This window comes from Macaca nemestrina, chromosome 8, assembly GCF_043159975.1.
Source record: "Macaca nemestrina isolate mMacNem1 chromosome 8, mMacNem.hap1, whole genome shotgun sequence".
Lineage (NCBI taxonomy): Eukaryota > Metazoa > Chordata > Mammalia > Primates > Cercopithecidae > Macaca > Macaca nemestrina.
The window spans coordinates 127930239-127950605 of NC_092132.1; the positions used below are offsets into that span (position 1 = coordinate 127930239).

The 20367-nt window shown below is 43.4% G+C and overlaps 1 protein-coding gene across 1 annotated transcript in view; it reads right to left on the reverse strand.

Moving 5' to 3' along the window:
* Positions 1-20310, reverse strand: part of LOC105482028 (dihydropyrimidinase like 2) — a 146178-nt gene extending 125868 nt beyond the window's left edge. The window contains exon 1 of the mRNA XM_011741887.3: positions 19661-20310. Coding sequence (XP_011740189.1) covers positions 19661-20014 — 354 coding nt within the window. The 5' untranslated portion in view covers positions 20015-20310. The remainder of the gene's footprint in view (positions 1-19660) is intronic.
* Positions 20311-20367: the final 57 nt, after the last annotated feature.

A 20367-nucleotide genomic window follows, 5' to 3' on the forward strand; every position in this document is an offset into this window, starting at 1 on the left:
AGGTCACAAAGACTTACCCCTGTGTTTTCTCCTTAATGTTTCATAGTTTTTGCTTTTACATGTAGATTTTGGATCCATTTTGAGTTAATTTTTCTATGTGGTATGAGGTAGGGGTCCAACTTCATTATTTTGCCTGTGGATGTCCAGTTGTCTCAACTCCATTTATTGATTAGCAAAAGCATTTTAGGAGATGGCAAGAAACTAGAGACAAAACATTGCCACACAGCATTAGAGAAACCACTGGTGCTGAAAAGGCTGCATCAGGAGTGAAGTCAATGACCACAGCTGTCAAATGTTCTCAGGTGAAGAGGTTGAGAGGACTCCCGGAGATCCCAGATGGAGAAAGGATGGTGGAAGAACTGAGGCTTGCAGGAAGTGAGGTGCTGCTGAGGTGGCAGGGACTGATGGGGGAACCCAGTGACAGCCTAGTGACAAGAGAGTCTTAATTAATGCAACTGAAAAGCAGGTGTGGTGCAAATGAGTAACCATGTGGGAGGAGAGGAATGGAAGAGTTTAGGAGTTAGGAAGTGGGACGAAGCTGGGAAGTCCACGGGCTTTGAAGGTCCAAGGAATGAATCGGTAGTGGGCAGTTAAGGATATTGAAGATCTTAGGAACAGAGGAGTTCAATGAGCTAGCAACAAGACTGGTCGAAAATTAAAAGCATTCATACATCAAAGACACTATCAGGAAAATGAAAAAACAATCCACAGAGCAGGAGAAAAGAATATATATATTAAAGATGTAGTATCCAGAATATATAAAGAAGTCTTACAACTCAACAACAAAATGGCAAATATTCCAACTTAAAAATGGGCAAAGGATTTCAATAGACAGTTCTCCAAAGAAGAGATACAAATGACATAAGCATATGAAAAGATGCTCAATGGCATCAAGTCATCAGGGAAATACAAACCAACGCCACAAAAGATACTGACTCACACCCAGTAGGATGGCTGGAATCAAAAAGACAGACAATAACAAGTGTTGACAAGGATGTGGCGAGGTTGGAAACCTCATACACTAACTCTCACACACTGCTGATGGGAATGTAAAGTAGTGCAGCCACTTTGGGAAACAGTTTGGCAGTTTCTCAAAAAGATAGAGTTACCAAATAAGCCACCAATTTTACTCCTTGGTATATAATTAAGAGAAATGAAAACATATGTCCACATAGACTCTACCATGAATATTCATAGCAGCGTTATTCATAACAGCTAAAAAGTGGAAACAACCCAACTACCTGTCAACTGATGAATGAATTAAAAACCAGGTATTATATCCATACAATGGAACTTCATTCACCACGAAAATGAACAAAGTACTGATACATGTTACAACACCAATGAACCTGGAAAACATTGTCCTGAGGGAAAGAAGCCAGTCACAAAAGACCATATAGTATATGTTTCCATGTATATAAAATGTGAAAATAGGCAAATCCATACAGACAGAAAGCAGATCAGTGGTTGTCAGAGGCTAGGCATGGAGGAAATGGATAGTGACTGTTTACTGGGTTTCTTTTGGGGATGACGCAAATGTTCTGAAAGTGGACAATGATAATGGGTGTACATCTTGTGAATATCCTACAAGCCACTGAATTATACACTTTAAAGGGGCAAATTTTATGGTATGTGAAAAATATTTCAATAGTAAATACTTGTACCAAAGCTCATTCCTCTCCTAAAGTCGACCCTGGTACCACTTGCCCTTGCAATAAACTCTGCCCCTCTTCTTTTACCTAAAAATTAACTCCACCAGACATAAAGTCCCTCAAATCCAACTCTGACCTCATCCCTGGGTTCACAGAAGTTTCCTGCCACAAGAGAAAGCCCTGACCATCCTCCAGCAACTGTGTCCTCCTCTGTACTTGAAGCCAGTCCCTCCTTTCCTGTCAGGGAACCACGCCTGCCTCCTATCTCTATCAGTCCTGCTCTCCCTTCCTGGGGCCTTCCTCTCTCTACACAAACATGATCATGGCTTCCACATCTTACCAAAAGCAAAAGAACTTCAGAAGGCACAAGTGCCATCCCTGTGCCCATATCCCTGGCAAACCACCTGTCTTCCCAAAGGACACCAAGGTGAGGTTCCCCAAGTACCCACCACTCTCCCAACCTCACAGCACAGCAGCTGCCGCTTACCCGCCAGCCTGCTCCCACCAAGACCAACACCTAAGCCCAACTAGTGATGTCCTTTCAGGTTTCAAACTATTTCATTTTTTTTCTGCCTTTAATACTGTTGACCATCCTATACCTCTTGAAATGCCCTTGTCTCCCTTCCCTAGCTTGACTTTTAAATATTCATTAATATAAAATCACCCTTTATTAAGCACCTGCTAATACCAGACCCTATACTTTCACCAGTCCTCTGGGCCAGTCTGAACAGTACTGTGGAACAGAGGTTCTCTCTATTTGTCTTACGTGGTACCGGAGCCCAGATCAGTTACACCCAAGGCCCAGAATAAATGACTCACCCCAGTTCTAGATGGCTCCAACATCTGTGTTCTTTCTACCACCTTACACATTCTCCCTGACTGATCTCATCCACCTCATGGCTTCAGACACCACCTCCTTGCCAATGGCACCCTATCTCTATCTCCAGCCCCCAAATCTCTTCTGATCTCACTTCCAGCTGGTTGCAGAGGTTGAGAGGTGATCTCTACATACCCAGGAGTGTTACTGCTGGGCCTGTGGGAACTTCCATGAGCCCCCAAGCTGCCATTCCACAGGGATTAATGCCCCTGTGTTCTCTTCAGACCTCCATTGTGGGTCTCCTTGATTTCCTCTGCTATTTCCTTATTTTGTTTTCTGTCCTTCCTACGGTCTGAATGTGTCCCCCAAAATTCATGTGTTGGAAACCTAATCCCCAATGCAATAGTGTTAAGAGGTGGGGGCTTTGAGGAGGTGCTTAGGTCATAACGGTTGAGCTTCCTCATCACTTTTTTTGTTTTTTGTTTGTTTGTGTTTTTGTTTTTGAGATGAGGTCTTGCTCTGTTGCCCAGGCTGGAGTGCAGTGACACAATCAGGGCTCACTACAGCCTCAAACTCCTGAGCTCAAACCATCCTCCCGCCTCAGCCTCCTGTGTAGCTGGGACCACAGGCCTGAGCCACCATATCTAACTGGGAAGTCATTCAGTAACAAGACCTCCCTGTCTAGACCTAGTGTATACGAAGGAACAGGTCATGATACCCACTTTGCAAATGAGGAAGCAAATCTAAAAGAAACAGGTGATTTGCTAAAGCCACCATCTGGTATGCCACAAAAAACTCACTGTAACTGGTGAAACTCATCCTAATCTTTTGCACACCAGATTCTCCAGTGACATTCCAGGAAATCTCAAGAATTAAGTTTGAAACACAGCACTGGAACGGTTTCCTCACAGAAGTACATCTTCTTACCTAACTAAATGGCCAGAAGGAAGGACAAAGAAACGACTGGTGATCATGTTAAATTTTTTAAAGGGTCCTGAAAACAGTCCAGAGTCCTATTGGAAATTGAGGAATTTGTAGAACGTCTGCACATTTCTCTCTCTGGTTCTAAGCCTGGGTAACTTCATGCAGACTTAATTCCTGAATGCCTCATGACAATTTCAAAGTCCACATCCAATTAAGATGTGACCAAAATGTCACGGACCAACCAAATGTTATCACAAGAAATAATACGGCAAAGATATACATTTGCTGGTGTGCTATGATGAAGCTAAGATAGCCAAGACAACACAGTGATTACAATGCTCAGTGTTACAGGATGATCTCATGGGAAGAAGGTAAAGCTGACCCTACTTGGAAATCCTGCTTTGCTAATTCTGTCACTGAAATTGGAGGAGATTTAGTGAACAGAGTTGTAGATGATAGTTGGGTTTGTTTCCTTTTCAGTTAATTTTTTTTTTTTTTTTAGAGAGAGTTTCGCTCTTGTTGCCCAAGCTGGAGTGCAATGGTACGATCATGGCTCACTGCAACCTCCACCTTCCAGGTTCAAGCGATTTTCCTGCCTCGGCCTTCCAAGAAGCTGGGATTACAGGCACAGGCCACCACGGCCAACTAATTTTTTTGTATTTTTAGTAGAAACGACGTTTCACCATGTTAGCCAGGCAGGTCTCAAACTCCTGACCTCAGGTGATCCCCTCACCTCTGCCTCCCAAAGTGCTGGGATTACAGGCGTGAGCCACCGCACCTGGCCCCAGTTAATTCTTTTCTAGTCATCTTCATTACCAGCTTTGGCATAATCATATGCCCTGTAAGACATTTAATTCATTCCTAAAAAAAAAAAAAAAAAATTAAAGTTAAAATTTAAAAATTCAGCAGTTGAATGGACAGTTTTGGACTCCACTGGTTTTAGTGATGTGACTATAACTCTGAACATGCATCAAGTTTTTAATAGAAAAATTATAGGCAGCACAGTGGCTCATGCCTAATCCCAGCCCTTTGGTAGGCTGATGCAAGAGGATCCCTTGAGCCCAGGAGTTTGAGACCAGCCTGGGGAGCAAAACGAGACCCTGTCTCTACAAAAAAATTTAAAAACGAGCCGGGTGTGGTGGCACACACGTATAGTCCCAGCTACTCAAGAAAATCACATGAGCCCAGGATTTCAAGGCTGCAGTGAGCTATGATCACATCACTGCACTGCAGCCTGGGAGACAGAGAGATCCTGTCTCTAAATTGATAAATATAAATGAAAAAGGAATTTGGCCAGCCGCTCCATGTACAACATTCCGACTAAAATATTAATGAAGATCATAAAAACAGGAACATGCCCAATAGTTTTGTAAAACTTAGACCAACAGACAACCTGAGGCCAGAATCTTATACTGATCTTAGGCCTACTATTGCTAGCTAGTAGTGCCGTATGAATCATGCCTTTCTATTCTGTTTTTCTGATGCTTTGACATCTGGGGCCTTGCTGACCCTGGAGAGACTGCACCTCCCAAGCTAACCAATTCCTAGAGATGATAAAATGACTCTCCTGGTGGCATGTCTTTCATATGCAAACCAACTAATCCAGAGCTCACACTCCATCCTTCTCCTTCAGGAAACTCTAACTTAGGGCCAATATCCACCTACCCTAATCACCCCAGGGTCAGGAACCAGACATTCAGGGACAGCCACTATGCTCCAGGGTCCATCAACAGTATCCAAACTAGCCACCCTAAACCTGTTTACCCCTCCTCTCCTATTCCTTCCCAGAAACTACAATAAGGGCTCTTGGCCACCTATTCCCCTGGCTCCCTCTGCCTCCTGGCCAATGTGGTGCTTCCCGAGTGGCGCTGCACTGTGTTCAGTGCCTCCTGTTTCCAGGGATCTGTGAGTATTCATTTCTTTCTTTTTTTTCCTTTCTTTTTTTTCTTTTTCGATGGAGTCTTGCTTAGTCGCCAGGCTGGAGTGCAGTAGCGCGATCTCGGCTCACTGCACCCTCCGCCTCCTGGGTTCAAGTGATTCTCCTGCCTCAGCCTCCTGAGTAGCTGGGACTACAGGCACAGGTCACCATGCCCAGCTAATTTTTGTAATTTTAGTAGAGACAGGGTTTCACCATGTTGGCCAGGATGGTCTTGATCTCTTGACCTCGGGATCCACCCGCCTCGGCCTCCAAAAGTGCTGGGATTACAGGTGTGAACCACTGTGCCCGGCCCATTTCTTTCTTTATGGCAGTCATTTACATATCTGTGTGTCTCACCATACCTGATCCCAGATGCATTTTGAAACAATTGCACATACCAGTCTGCCAGGGGCCCTGTTTCTCTCTTCAACAGAAGTCACAGCTCCTGGAAAGGGACTGTGCAGGAAGCGGGATACGGGGCAGACAAGGAGAGGCAGAGGTGCCACCTCACCAGTGCTGCTCTAGCAGCTGATGCTAGGTTGTCTGAGGCAGTGTTCACAAATCTGGGTCACAATGAGACACCGGGTGCGGAGGCTCATGCCTGTAATCTCAGCACTTTGGGAGGTCGAGGCAGGTGCATCAGTTGAGGCCAGGAGTTCAATACAAGCCTGGCCAACATGGTGAAACCTTATCTCTACTAAAAACTACAAAAATTAGCGAGGTGCTGTGTTGCACGCCTGTAATCCCAGCTACTCGGGAGGCTGAGGCACGAGACTTGCTTGAGCCTGGGAAGCAGATGTTGCAGTGAGCCCAGATCCCACCACTACACTACACTCCAGCCTGGGTAACAGAGCCAGACTCCGTCAAAAAAAAAAAAATAGACAAATAAGAACCATACATTTAGTTTTTTATAAAGCCCAAATCGTACATATTTTTTAATTCTGGGATTAATTTCCCTTTATGATTTCAGTGTTAAGATGTTATTTATTTTATGAAATAATATTGTGATAATTTTAAGGTCCTTATTTGGCAACATAAAAAGTTGGCAACTGCCTCCCAATTTATTTTTGAAAGGTGCACGTAAAAATCCAAACCTGAAACCTCTGCACCAGAAAATAAGAATTGGACAAGGACCTGGTGCTTGAAATGACCAATATATGTCATCGGAGTAGAGCCAAAGACAATTTACACACTTCTTTGCCGAAAACATGGGTTCCAAAGGGATTTCATCTGAATTGAAGGTAAATACAAAGGAAAAAAATTAAGCTTATGAAAAATTACTACACAGTAAGGGATAGGAGAGATCATCCTTAAAAAAAAAAACTTTCAAGAAAATATTTAGCATCTTCAATGGAGGCTAGGAAGGTATCTCTAAAACAAAAATAAAACACCAGACAATATAACTTATCACATCAATCCCTGGTTTTAACAGCATATTGAGAAACAAAAAAGTCACCAAGAGCTGATCTGCCACTCACAGCAAGGGTTGGGCATGCTCCTGTTGAACAGAAATGAGTTCGGGGCCCGTCAGCAGCAGCCAGGCCACTCTTGTCCAGGATGGACCAAGACAGAACTAGCCCACTCCGCAGTCATATTTAATAAAATCTGAACATTGGTTCAAGCTGCAAAATGCCACACTCCCCCACTGTAACTAATAGCAGTGATTACTGCTTCTTTGTCAACTACAGCATTAGCCTCAGTCTCATCTGCCCTGCTCTGCAGAAGACACACTGAGACGCCCAGTCATAGGATTGTCCCCACTTTCTGATATCACCCAACCCAGAGGCCACCCTCACTTCCTTGGGCTTCCAAAATCACCCAACCAAAGCCCAGATCCTTCTCACACCCTTGGACAGAGGCGCCCCATGGATCCCCCATGGAACATACCAAGGGGGGTCACTGCAACGAGGCACAAACCCAACTGGTTCAACTACAGGTGTGTTCCTGGTGGTCACTCACTGAAGGACATTGACAATATGCTCAAGTAGCAATTAAAAGATGATTCTTTAACATGATAGAGAGCATCGCTTTCAAACAATGACAAAAGAGGCCTTTTCATCTAAGTCAGAAATCAAACAGGGAACCCTAATATTACCACCATGGTTCTAGAAGTTATAGTCAATGTAATCAGACAAGGAAGAGAAATAATGAATAAAGCCATTGGCAAAAAACGCACAAGACTATTATTAGCCACAGATAATAAAACTGTCTAAAAAGAATCAATGGAAAACTATTAGAGCCAAGAGGGAGTTCAATAACATGACCTATTGCTAATTAATATAAAACCCCAGAGTTGGTGCGGTGGCTCACGCCTGTAATCCCAGCTCTTTCGGAGGCCAACGTGGGCGGATCATGAGGTCAGGAGATGGAGACAATCCTGGCTAATGCAGTGAAACCCCGTCTCTACTAAAAATACAAAAAATTAGCCGGGCGTGGTGGCACGCGCCTGTAATCCCAGCTACTCAAGAGACTGAGGCAGGAGAATCGCTTGAACCTGGGAGGTGGAGGTTGCAGTGGGCTGAGATCATGCCACTGCACTCCAGCCTGGGTGACGGAGCAAGACTCCATCTCAAAAAAATAAAATAAAATAAACCCCAGAGTCTCCCAGAACATAAACTACAAAATATAACAGGGAAATTTCCCATTCATTATAGTAACAAAACATCTAGAAATAAATCTAACAAGAAATGTCACAGAAATAAAACAAAATATCTGAATAAGAGGTAAGACCTAATATAAACTTAAATAGAAAGACTTACTATTTTAAAAATAAATGTGTCTTAAAATAACTCAATATATACATTTAATAATTCTGGTTACAAAATCGTATCAGATTTCTGTAACCACAAATATGTAATGGAAAGCACATTTGAGTGATGGGGAAAATGAAAAGTAAAGATATTAAAGAGCTACAGTAACTAAAGCAGTATCGAACCACCGTGTAGTAAACTGGATCAATGAAACAGAATAGAAAGCTTAAAAACTGATCCTGGTGTATATAAGAGGTTCAGTATATTAAAAACATAAGTGGAAAAAACATCCATTGTTCAATAAATGCCATTGGAAAAACCATCTACTTGAAAAATTAACTTATATGTTACTTCAAGTTAAAGACCAAACTTAATTGTCAGATTAAAATGTAAATAAACATGAAATTCAGGCTGAGCATGGTGACTAATGCCTGTAATCCCAGTACTTTGGGAGACAAAGGCAAGAGAATCTCTTGAGACCTGGAGTTCAAGACCAGCCTGGGCAACATAGTAAGATCCCATCTCTACAAAAACATGCCAGCCATGGTGGCATGTGCCTGTAGTCCCATCTACTCAGGAGGCTGAGATGGGAGGATTGCTTGAGCCTAGGAGGTTGAGGCTGCAGTGAGCTTATGATGATGCCACTGCACCCCAGCCTGGATGACGGAGTAAAATCCTGTCTCAAAAACAACCCAAAAAACTATTTTAAGTCTCATGAAACTCAAAAAGATTTTAGGAGAAAGCACAGGTAAATAATTATATAATCTTAAAGTCAGAATGACTATAAAGGCAAAAAATATGTCAGAAAAGATGGATCAACTTGTAAATTTTAAATTTGCATGTCAAGAGATCAAAGCCATTTAAAAATTAGAGGAAAACTAAGAAAAAATATGTAGCAGATGACATTAAAATGAATACATTTTTAACATGCAATTTTTACAAATCACAGTCTGAAATATGAACACAGATAGGAAAACCATCAAACAACACCTCTAAACTTGGGAAATAGCACCAAGAACTGTAATATTCTGTAATGTCAGAAATATTGCAAAACAGTAATTTTCTCTCTCTCTCTCTCTCTTTCTCTTTTTTGAGACGGAGTCTCACTCTGTCGCCCAGGCTGGAGTGCAGTGGTGCAATCTCAGTTCAGTTCACTGCAACCTCCGCCTCCCAGGTTCAAGCGATTCTCCTGCCTCAGCCTCCCAAGTAGCTGGGATTACAGGTGTGCACGCCACCATGCATGCTCGGCTAATTTTTGTATGTTTAGTAGAGACAGGGTTTTGCCATGTTGGCCAGGCTGATCTTGAACTGACCTCAGTTGATCCACCCACGTCGACCTCCCACAGTGCTGAGATTACAGGCGTGAGTGATCACGCTCGGCCCTCATCCATTTTTAATGGAAATTTGAAGCCTGGAAAATATAATGCAACAAAATACTATCTGTGGTTATTTTTACATAGTAAGACTATGGATGATTTTTTTTTTTCAAAAATGTGTTTATCAAGGTCATCTACAATAAACATGGTACTTTCGTTATTATTTCTTTAAAAAAGAACAAAATAAAAATTGAAATCAGAATGTCTGTTCAGCAAAGGACATAATCCTTTGTGAAAAGAGGCTCAACAAAACCACAATGAGACACCATCTCACATTCAGTAGGATGATGCCTATCCAAACAAACAAGAAACCTACCAAAAAATAAGTATAGGCAAGAATGTGGAGACACTGGAAACCTTGGGTACTGTTGTTGGGAATGTAAAATGGTGTAACAACTGTGGAAAACTGTAGTTTCCTTTAAAAATTAAATAGTTATCAGATTATCTGGCAATTCCACTTCCGTGTACACACTCAAAAGAATTGAAAGCAAGGTCCCAAATAGATATTTGCATAGCCATGTTCATAGCAGCATTATTCACAAGAGCTAAAAGATGGACGACCCAATTGTTCACTGATGAATAAATGAACAAATAAACAAAATGTGGTCTATACATACAATAGAATATCTTCAGTCTTGTTTTTTAAATTCAACCTTAAAAAGAAAGGAAATTCTGGGCCAGGGGCAGTGGCTTGTGCCTGTAATCCCAGTGCTTTGGGAGGCTGAGACAGGAGGATTGCTTGAGCCCAGGAGTTCGAGGTTACAGTGGGCTATGATGGCACCACTGCACTCCAGCCTGGGTGACAGAGCAAGACCCTGTCTCTTAAGGAAAAAAAGAAAAAAAAAAGTAAGGAAATTCTGACACATGCTACAACATGAACAAATTTTGGGGACATTATGCTAAGTGAAATAAACTCGTCAAAAAAAGACACCTACTCTTTGCTTCTGCTTACATGAGGTTCCTAAAGTAGTCAAATCAACAGAGACACAAAGTAAAAAGGTGATTGCCAGGCGCTGGGAGGAGAGGGGAATGAAGAGTTGTTGCTTCATGGGTACAAAGTTTCAGTTTTGCAAAATGAAAATTATTCTGATGACTGGTTGCACAACAATGTGAATATACTTAACATTACCGAATTGTACATTTAAAATCATTAAGACAGTAAATTTTATGTTATGTGTATGCTATCACAATATAATTTTTTAATTGAACTCATTTATTTTATTAGTTTATTAGTTTAAAATAAATTTATTAGTTTAAATTTATTAGTTTAAAACTCAGTTTGTTGGTTGCTGCCTTCCTCAACACCATCCCTGCCACTCCCAAATCATTGGATTAGAAAGCAAATTTAAAACTTTATTAAAAATTTATATATATATATATACACACACACATATATACCCCTATGTCTGTATACATTCATATATATGCACACACAAAGAAGGAGTTTTTAAAATATGAACAAGATCTTCAGATAGAAGAACAAGGCTTATTCAGTGCACAAAACTCTCAAGAATACTGAGCTACTACAAATGCTATTCTAAATGAATTTCAAACCTCCCCAAGGATTTAGCTACAAGAATATGATTCTAGGAAATTAGGTACTGGAACTCCTTTGCTAGATTTCAGATGATCCAGCAGTTTTATGAACAACTGGGGACAGTATAATACCAAAAGCATAAGCAACAAAAGAAAAAAAAAAGGTAAATTGGATTTCATCAAAATTTAAAACTTTTGTATACCATCAAAAAAGTAAAAAGATAATCCACAGAATGGCAGAAAATATATGCAAACCATAGATGTGATAAGGGCTTAGTGTCTAGAATACATAAATAATTCATACAATTTAACAATATGAGAAATAACCCAGCTGAAAAAAATGGACAAAGATTTGAATAGACATTTCTCCAAGGAAGACACACAAATGGCCAAAAAAGCATGAGAAAAGATGCTCATCATTGTTAGTTATTAGGGAATGCAAATTAAAGCCACAATGTGATACCAATTCCCACCCACCTGATGGTTATAACCAAAATAAGGAAAATAGGCCGGGCGCGGTGGCTCAAGCCTGTAATCCCAGCACTTTGGGAGGCCGAGACGGGTGGATCACGAAGTCAGAAGATCGAGACCATCCTGGCTAACACAGTGAAACCCCGTCTCTACTAAAAAATACAAAAAAATTAGCCGGGCGAGGTGGCGGGCGCCTGTAGTCCCAGCTACTCGGGAGGCTGAGGCAGGAGAATGGCCTGAACCCGGGAGGCGGAGCTTGCAGTGAGCTGAGATCCGGCCACTGCACTCCAGCAAGGGGGACAGAGTGAGACTCCGTCTCAAAAAAAAAAAAAAAAAAAAGGAAAATAGCAAGTGTTGGCCAGGATGTGCGGAAATTGGAACCTTCAAATGCTGCTGGTGGGAATGTAGAATGGTACAGCTTCTATAGAAAAGAGTGTGGAAGTTCCTCAAAGAGCTAAACATAGAGTTATCATATGACCAGCAATTCTACTCCTAGGCAGAACACAAGAAAACTGGAAATTGTTTGTTTGTTTGTTTTGAGACAGTCTCACTCTATTGCCCAGGCTGGAGTGCAGTGGCGCGATCTTGGCTCACTGCAACCTCCGGCTTCCGGGTTCAAGCGATTCTCATGCCTCGGTCTCCTGAATAGCTGGGATTACAGGCTTGTGCCACCGTGCCTGGCTAATTTTTGTATTTTCGGTAGAGATGGGGTTTCACCATGTTGGCTAGGCTGATCTCGAACTCCTGACCTCAAGTGATTCGCCCACCTTGGCTGGGATTACAGGCATGAGCCACGGTGCCCGGCCTTGAAAACGTATGTTTAAACAAAAACTTGTAAAAAAATGTTAATAGCAATATTATTCCTAACAGCCAAAACGTGGAAACAAACCAAATGTCCATCAACTAATTGGAAAAACTAATGAATAGGATACGTACAGAACAATGGAACATTATTCGACCCTGAAAAGGAAGGAAGTACTGATACATGTTACAACATAGATGAACCTTGAAAACATTATACTAAGTGAAAAAAAAAAAAAAAAAACAGACATAAAAGACCATGTACTGTATGGTTCCATGTCTATGAAATGTCCGAAACAGGCAAATCCACTCAGAAAAAAAAAGCAGAAAGCAGATTAGTGATTGCTAGGGGCTGGGGGGAGTGGGAAAAATAAAATGACTGCTTAGTGGTACAACCTTTCTTTTGGAGGGGTGATGAAAATGTTCTGGAATTAAACATAAATGGTTATGCAACATTGTGAATGCAGTAAAAGCCATTAAACTGTTCACTTCAAAGCGGCCAAAACGAGAATTTTATGTTATGTGAATTTTGTCTCGATTATTAAAAAACAAAACAAAACAAAACAAAAAACAGCCATGGGCAGCATAGCTTTCTTTCAGAGCCTTCAGTGGAATTGGATAGAAAGAGCATTAGAGATTCCTAGGACAACACAATGACCACTGAGGTTAGACGACTGTGCAGGTCACACGGCCAGTCAATGGCAGAGCCAGGACTACCAGCTGGCTTTACTCAGTGCTTTCTGCAGGATGCCGTCAGAATCAGAGCCCATGCAGTTTATCTGTATATTCTCAAAAACAAACACAAACCACCTTTAAAACCAGGCACTTGCACACAAGACAGTATTTGTGTGCAGTACCTATGGTACTAGGTTACCACCAGCTGCAACCAACTAAATCAAGTGTCCATCAGTCCTACCTGCCAATGCTTTTATTGATGACTCTTTCATTAGTTTCATTTGCTTGTATTTCATGATTGTTATGGACTTTGTGTTTGTGTTCCCCTCTCCAAAATTCCTATGTTGAAATCCTAACCCCTAATGGAATGGTATTAACAGGTAGGGCCTTTGCAAGGTGCGTAGGCCATGAGAGTGGAGCCCTCATAAACAGGACTAGTGACCTTATAAAAGAGACCCTAGAAAGCTCCCTTGGCCCCTTCCACTATGTAAGGACACAAGGAGAAGATGGCAATCTGGAAACCATAAAGTGGGCCCTCACCAGATGCCAGATCTGCCAGCATATTGATCTTGGACTTCCCAACCTCCAGAACCATGAGAAATAAGTGTTTCTTGTTCAAGCCACCTGGTCCTGGTAATTTGTTATCACAGCCTGACTAAGACAATGATTTACATCAAGTAGAAAAATTACACTGTCATCACATTGCTCTAATTTCTAATCTTAGAAAAGCATGTCATTCATACTGTCACGGTTGACTTGTGTCCCAGGGATATCTGAAGACATTTCTTGTATTTTAAAAAATGATAGATGGAATGTCAGCAGTTTAGGGCACATTCATAAAGACAAATCAACAGTCCATTTTATAAATGGCTCCAAAGAGTACACTGAAACAAACAAACAAACAAACAAACAAACAAACAAAAAACCGGCATTCAGAACTTTTTTGCAATAATACATTCTTTGGAGATAAAATGAGAAAAAATAATTAATATCAAAAGCAAATCAGTATATATCAGAGTGATATATAAAAAGCTCTCTAGTCACACATCCCTGGGGTTCAAGCCCTGCCTCTGGCTTTTCATTAGTAAGTTGCTTTATATATTAGTCTGTTCTCATCCTACTAATAAAGACATACCTGAGACTGGGTAATTTATTGAGAAAAACAGGTGTAATGGACTCACTGTTGCACACGGCTGGGGAGGCCTCACAATCACGGCAGGTGGTGAAAGGCATGCCTTACATGGCAGCAGGGAAGAGAGAATGAGAACCAAGCAAAAGGGGAAAACTCTTACAAAACCATCAGATCTTGTGAGACTTATTCACTACAATGAGAACAGTGTGGGGGAAACCGCCCCCATGATTCAATTATCTCTCATCGGATCCCTCCTACAACATGTGGGAATTATGGGAGTACAATTCAAGATGAGATTTGGGTGGAGACACAGCCAAACCATATCATTTTACAAGTTGCATTTACCTTTATATATTTCATTTGCAAAATAAAAATAAGAGTAACACCTACTTAGTAGAGTCATCTTAGAATTAATAAAATAGTCCACACAAAGCATTTAACACAGGACTTACCCCGTAGAAAATATGGAGTTTAATGGGATGTAAAATATTTTGCCTGCAAAATTAAATTGTACCCTTATGTTTACTACATATCTCTGGCAGTGTAACTGAGCCACAGAATTGACTATTGGAAGAAATATGATACTAGATTAGGAAATATTAGTTCAAATCCTAGTTTACATACTTACTAAATAGCAAGCCCTTAGGAATTAGGCAAGTAAATATCACTAAATCTCAGTTTCCTTATTTACAGAAAATAAATAATGCCTGTATCAGACAGTGTTGGGGCAAGGTTTTATTAATAGAACAATATACTCTAAACATTCTAAAACGTAGAATCTAGAATTTAAAAGCACATTCTAGAGTTATATAATGCTACATAAATAACACAGCTTTATTGGTAGAGGACTACAGTGGGACTGAAAACAAGAGACCTCTATCCCAGTCCTGGGACTATCACCTGGGCTCCAAGGAATGAAGTAGTTTTCAGGACATCACTTTCTTCACTTGTAGAATGAGGTAATTAAACAATCATTAGGTCTCTTGCAAGTTCTGACATTCAATGAGGGTATACATTTGAATCCATAATCATTTCTGACTTCCCCTTCTTGCTCAAGAAAGTAGAGAGGGATGCTAGCAACAAAGGACCCTGGAATACGTGGCCTGTCTTTACCAGGCTAGAAAAACTCCCCAGCCTCACCCTGATTTCCATGGTACAGAGCCATGAGTTCGTGAACCATGCAACACTGCATATGCAACCATGCAAAGGTCATGGCCAGAAGTTGTCACTGGGGTTCAATGACAGCAGTTCTCCTCTCCATCCTTGAGCTCCAAGGGGAAAGATGGTAGATGCTGGTTAGCTGGCAGGAGTTTTCTTCTGGTTAGATTGTAGGCCCCAGACCTGGGGAAGCCTATTTCATCCCAAATCTAATCCTTCTTCCTTCCTCCCACAATTAATTATTGCAGGCCAATTAATTGAGCAACAACTTTTTAAATCATTAAAGACTTGTTATAATTTAACTAATTATACAAATATTATTCAGCCATAAAAAGGAAGGAAATGCTGTCACATATTACAACATAGATGAACCTTAAGGGCATTATGCTAAGTGAAATAAGCCAGTCACAAAGAACATAAACAGTGTCATTTCACTTATATGAGGAATCTAGAGTAGTCAAGCTGGCAAAGACAGAAAAGAGAATGGTGGTTGCCAGGGGCTGGGAAGAGGTGGAACGAGAAGCTGGTGTTTAATGGGTACAGAGCTTCAGCTTGGGGGGATGAAAAAGTTCTGGAGATTGGTTGCACAACAATGTGAATACACTTAACACCACTGGACTGTACACTTAAAAATGGTTAAGGTGGCAAATTTTATGTTATATAAAAATTATTTTTTAATTTAACTAATTATATGATTAGTTAAATAATCAGCTGGGAAATCAAGAGCAAACAATAATTATGGATTTTCATCATTTCCTTCCCCTCTCCAAGTACTCCCCACCTCTACTTTCCTCCTTTTGAACCCAGGTGGGTCTTAGGTTTTTTGGAATCTTGAACACACAAACGCTCATATCTCCTGTTTCGAACCAAATATGACCTGTAAAGTATCAAGGTATTGCCTTTATTCCAAATCTCCACCACACACCCCACTAACTACGCATTCGTTTTGTTTAATAGTCTAGTCTGTTACCAAACCACGGATCTCTGGGGACAACTTGGGCATCAGTCATTCGCCTGAGGAGCAGATGGCTTTAATCATTGGAATTTCTCTTTAACTAAGATTAATGCAAGTTAAGAATTCTGAATGGGAGAAGGGCAGCCAAAGAGTGATTTTAGAACCTGTTGTCCTTTGGAAGAAGAAAGGTCTAGAAGGGGCATCCTATGGGGATGGAGTGGGGATGATGTTGAACAGTTAGAGGGCAGCACTGCACTAGGCTCCCAGGGCCAGAAAAGACTCAACACAGGGAGAAGGGATGGGGACCCAGATGGAAGGGAGCACCAGAAAGCACTTCACAGACTCATTGAAGTTGTCAAGCTCAGCAGCGCTGTGCAGTTCACTCAGTGGCACCTGCCCTGGAGAGGAAGAGAATCACTCCCTGTCACCCCAGCCTGTATAGGTTGTTTACTGCTGGGAAAAGGGCCTAGAGGCCCCTTTGGAAAGCATTCTTATGGTCCAGTATCCCAGGTGGAGCCACTGATTCTCACTACACTGTGTCTGGGGTGAAATGGAGGGAGTTCCTAGGAGGGAGGGAAGAGGCTGAAGGACCCCTGGACACTGACAAGGGAGGATTGGGCCAACAGAGATGCCCTTCTTCTCTCTCTTCCAAGAGGTTCAGAGTCTTTCACAGTGGTGATCAATGTAACCTCACTGCAGCCCAAAGTGGACTTATAGGGAAAAGAGAATAACAGGATAGACGCTTTCCTCATTCACAATCACTATACCAGCTCTTTCTCTCTGCCAAAATCTGACATGCCAAGTCAAGCCACACCCATCGCTTTCTGGTGCTGTCTGGCTCACACTCTGAACATAATTTCATTTAGTTCCTGCAAATGCACATGTCCAACATCTCTAATCTTCCATGAGCTATGTGGCATGTGGGTCAAGGAAGCCTGTTCTCTCCCTTCCCAAAGCCTTGCTAGGGGAACAGCAGGCCTCTTAGTGCAACAGCTGAGCAAAGCCACATCTGACCATACACTAATAACACACAAATAAAGCTGCAAGAGAGGAGGGATGGTGTGAGTCGGGGTCCCAGGATCCACCCACTCTCAATCTCCCCTACCTTTCTCTGCGCCAGGGCTTCCAATTAGAATGCATGGAGATGCTGGCACTCACCCGGCTCATTCATTGAAAACTAACTAATGACAAGTCAACTCAGTCAAAACGGTGGGCCAGTTGAGCTTTTCAGAAGTCGCTATTGTTATAAATATAAACACATGTATAGCCACAGCCTTTCCCCTTTTGTACAGACATGAAATATTGAAACATTGCAAGTACTGACCCAGATAAATGCTCTTAGTCATGAATGACAAAATCCCATTGAATAGACCTTATATGATAAGGCAAGATTAAACATGAAAATTCAGGGGAAGGTGCTGCAGAAAGGCCAAGCTAGAATTGCCCTCTGTTAGTAATAACTGGGCAACTGAAGCCAATGTGGATTGCAATCTAAAATTGCCTGGTGGTTCGTTTGCGTATTTTTCTCTTCAAATCTCCCCCTCTGTATGCCTTAGATTTACAATTTAGAATTTCAAACATCTAAGAGTCCAAATGGCCAAGAAAAAAGAAGTGTTATTCAACCTGATGAAGCTATGCCTTTCAAACTTGAGTTTTAATTCACTGCTATCATGATAGGGGTGGCCACTTTCAACCCCTATCCTCTGATCTGCCATTTTTTACATGATCTCTTTTTTATTCTCCAGTTGTTTTTTCTGCTTTGTCTAGGACATTAGAATCACCAGCACAACTCGCCACGCATGAGGCTACTCACTCAACCATGATGCTGTATGATTTTGGCCCTCACCCAATGTATTCACATAGGGAAGTGTTTCACACACACTCAGCTTTCAGTAATAAAGTTAAATTATTAGAAACTTTTACTTCAATTGTGTGATCACTTGGAACAAAGCAAGTTTTTTTGGGTTTAGGTTCTTCTGGTTGACTCATAGTGAAATATGGATATGAGACACTCCCTTACATGAACAAATTAGAGGGCAGGGCTGGGGGTGGATATAAATTATTAGTTGTGACACCTTTTACAAATGACAGCAAGTGGCTTATATTTCCTAGACTTGACCCTACAAAAGTCAAAACTCTATGTCACATCAGCAAACAGTCACATCATGCCCCAACCATCATCACCAACTCTGCATTGTTCTCAAAGGCTGTCACTGTAAGTACACAAATGTAAATGCTTGTGGGATCCCTCACTGAATATGTATAGACCACTCCCAACTACTCTGGAAGCCTTCTGAGAAGAGGAAACCTCTTGCACTTTGTATAACTAACCTTCCCCCTGCCCTACAAGGCAAGGCGCACGATAGGTATTCAATCAATAATCATTCATTGATTGACTTCTCATTTTTACCACCAGACATGGGAGAGAAACAGAAAACGTGTTAAAACATTTTGCATTGTAAATTATCAGTTAAGAAATTAAGGCTGTGGAAAAGAATTACGCTAGTGTAAGGATCACTCAGATAAAGAGAGAATTGTGGTGTGAGATTATTACTGCGCTGAAAATGCTCACTGTTCATATTTGTCAGAAAGTGACAAACATTTTTTAAAATCAAGAGTGACCAAAACGGCCTTTGTTTCCCCCATTAACACAGGAAGAGGGGGTTTAGTCTTCTTCGATAGTCTATTTCGAATGCGAGGGGTTTTCCCCCTTTTCTTGTCTTTTTGACCCTTTGAACATAATCCACTTAGTTCCCCGGTTCCTAAAGCGCCTCCCACATAGCGGTTTGGGGAGAGCTCCGTGAAGCCCTGGCTGAGACACTTATTGGAACTTTGTTCCCCACATAGGCTATTTAGGAGCGTCTCGGTTTCCTCGGGCGACTCCACGGCCTCCCTGGCTCTTCTCAAGCTGCGAGCAGGAGTCAAGGGCGGTGCTGTGCTCTGAGGCGGTCCGGAGGGCGCTGACCATGGTCCTGGCCTCGGAGCTCAGGACGTGAGCGCAGAAGGCGCCGGCGGAGGCTGCGGGGAGCGGCCGTCGGAACCCCCACCCCTCCCGACCACCGGGGAGCCGCGGGCCTTCACGCAAAGCCTCCACCGCACGCTCCGAGCCGCCTCAAAAAAAGGGTGGGGCACCCAGTCGCAGCTGCCATCGGAAGCCGCCCGGGAGGATTTCAGAAGAATGGAACCTCGGCCAACCCCCTCCCAGGCGACCACCGCCCGCCCCAGCAAGTGATCAGCCCATCCCCTACGCCCACCCCCCACCTCCCAAGCTCAAGGAGACTCGGGCAGCCTTTGTGGGCTCACGGTCGCCCACCGCCCAGCCCGAGCCTCGCCGCACCCTGCGCGGAGAAGGGGTGGGTAGGGCGGAGTGCGCGTGCAGATGCGGGAGGCGAGGTACAGGGCGGGGCATGAAGGCGGGCGCGCCGGGCTCAGGGGCGAGGGAGGGGCGATTCCCGAGCCCCGTCCTCCGTCTCCACCCCCCACCCCCACACCGACCTGGTCGTAGATGTTCTGCAGGGCTTCCTTGCCCGAGGCCCTCCGGATCTCCACCTTCCGGCTCGATTCAACAGATGGCTCCCCGCCGGCGCGCCGGCCCTGCCGCGAGTACGGCGGCTGCGGGTCCGGACCCAAGTGGGCGACGTCCCGCTGCTGAGCCACCACTTGCCCCGAGCCCCGGCCCACCGACAGCGAGTCGAAGTCGATGGTCTTGTTCTCCGAGGACCCTTCCACCGGGCAGAACATGCCACAGAATTTCTGCCGGGGCTTGGGGCTGCCGGAGCCCAGGTTTTTAAAAAAGGCAGGGACCTCTTCGTCCTCTGCCGCCTTCCCGGATTGCTTTCTCTCGGCCATGGCTCGGGGGCTCAGGGAGGGTCCTCGCCGTCCGTCCGTCCGTCTGCCAGTCCCTAACTCTCCCTTGCTGTGTGCACAAGCCCCCTAGCTGCTGCCGCGGCTGCCGCTCGCCGCCCACCGCAAGGTGCACAGAAAGGAAGGAGGGCTGGCGAGCCGGCTACCCACCCTCCCGGTCCCTCCCCCTGACCCCACTTCTCCCCTCCCTGCCCACGCCCCCCGCGGCTACAGCGCGAGCTCGGGGAAGCGGCAAAGTTGGATCTGGGAGGGCGTCCGCGGCGGCTGCGGGAGCCGAGAGGCTGCCAGTTCCCGGCAGCGCGGGGAGGAGGGAGGCGCGGGTGGGGCGCGGCGCCGGG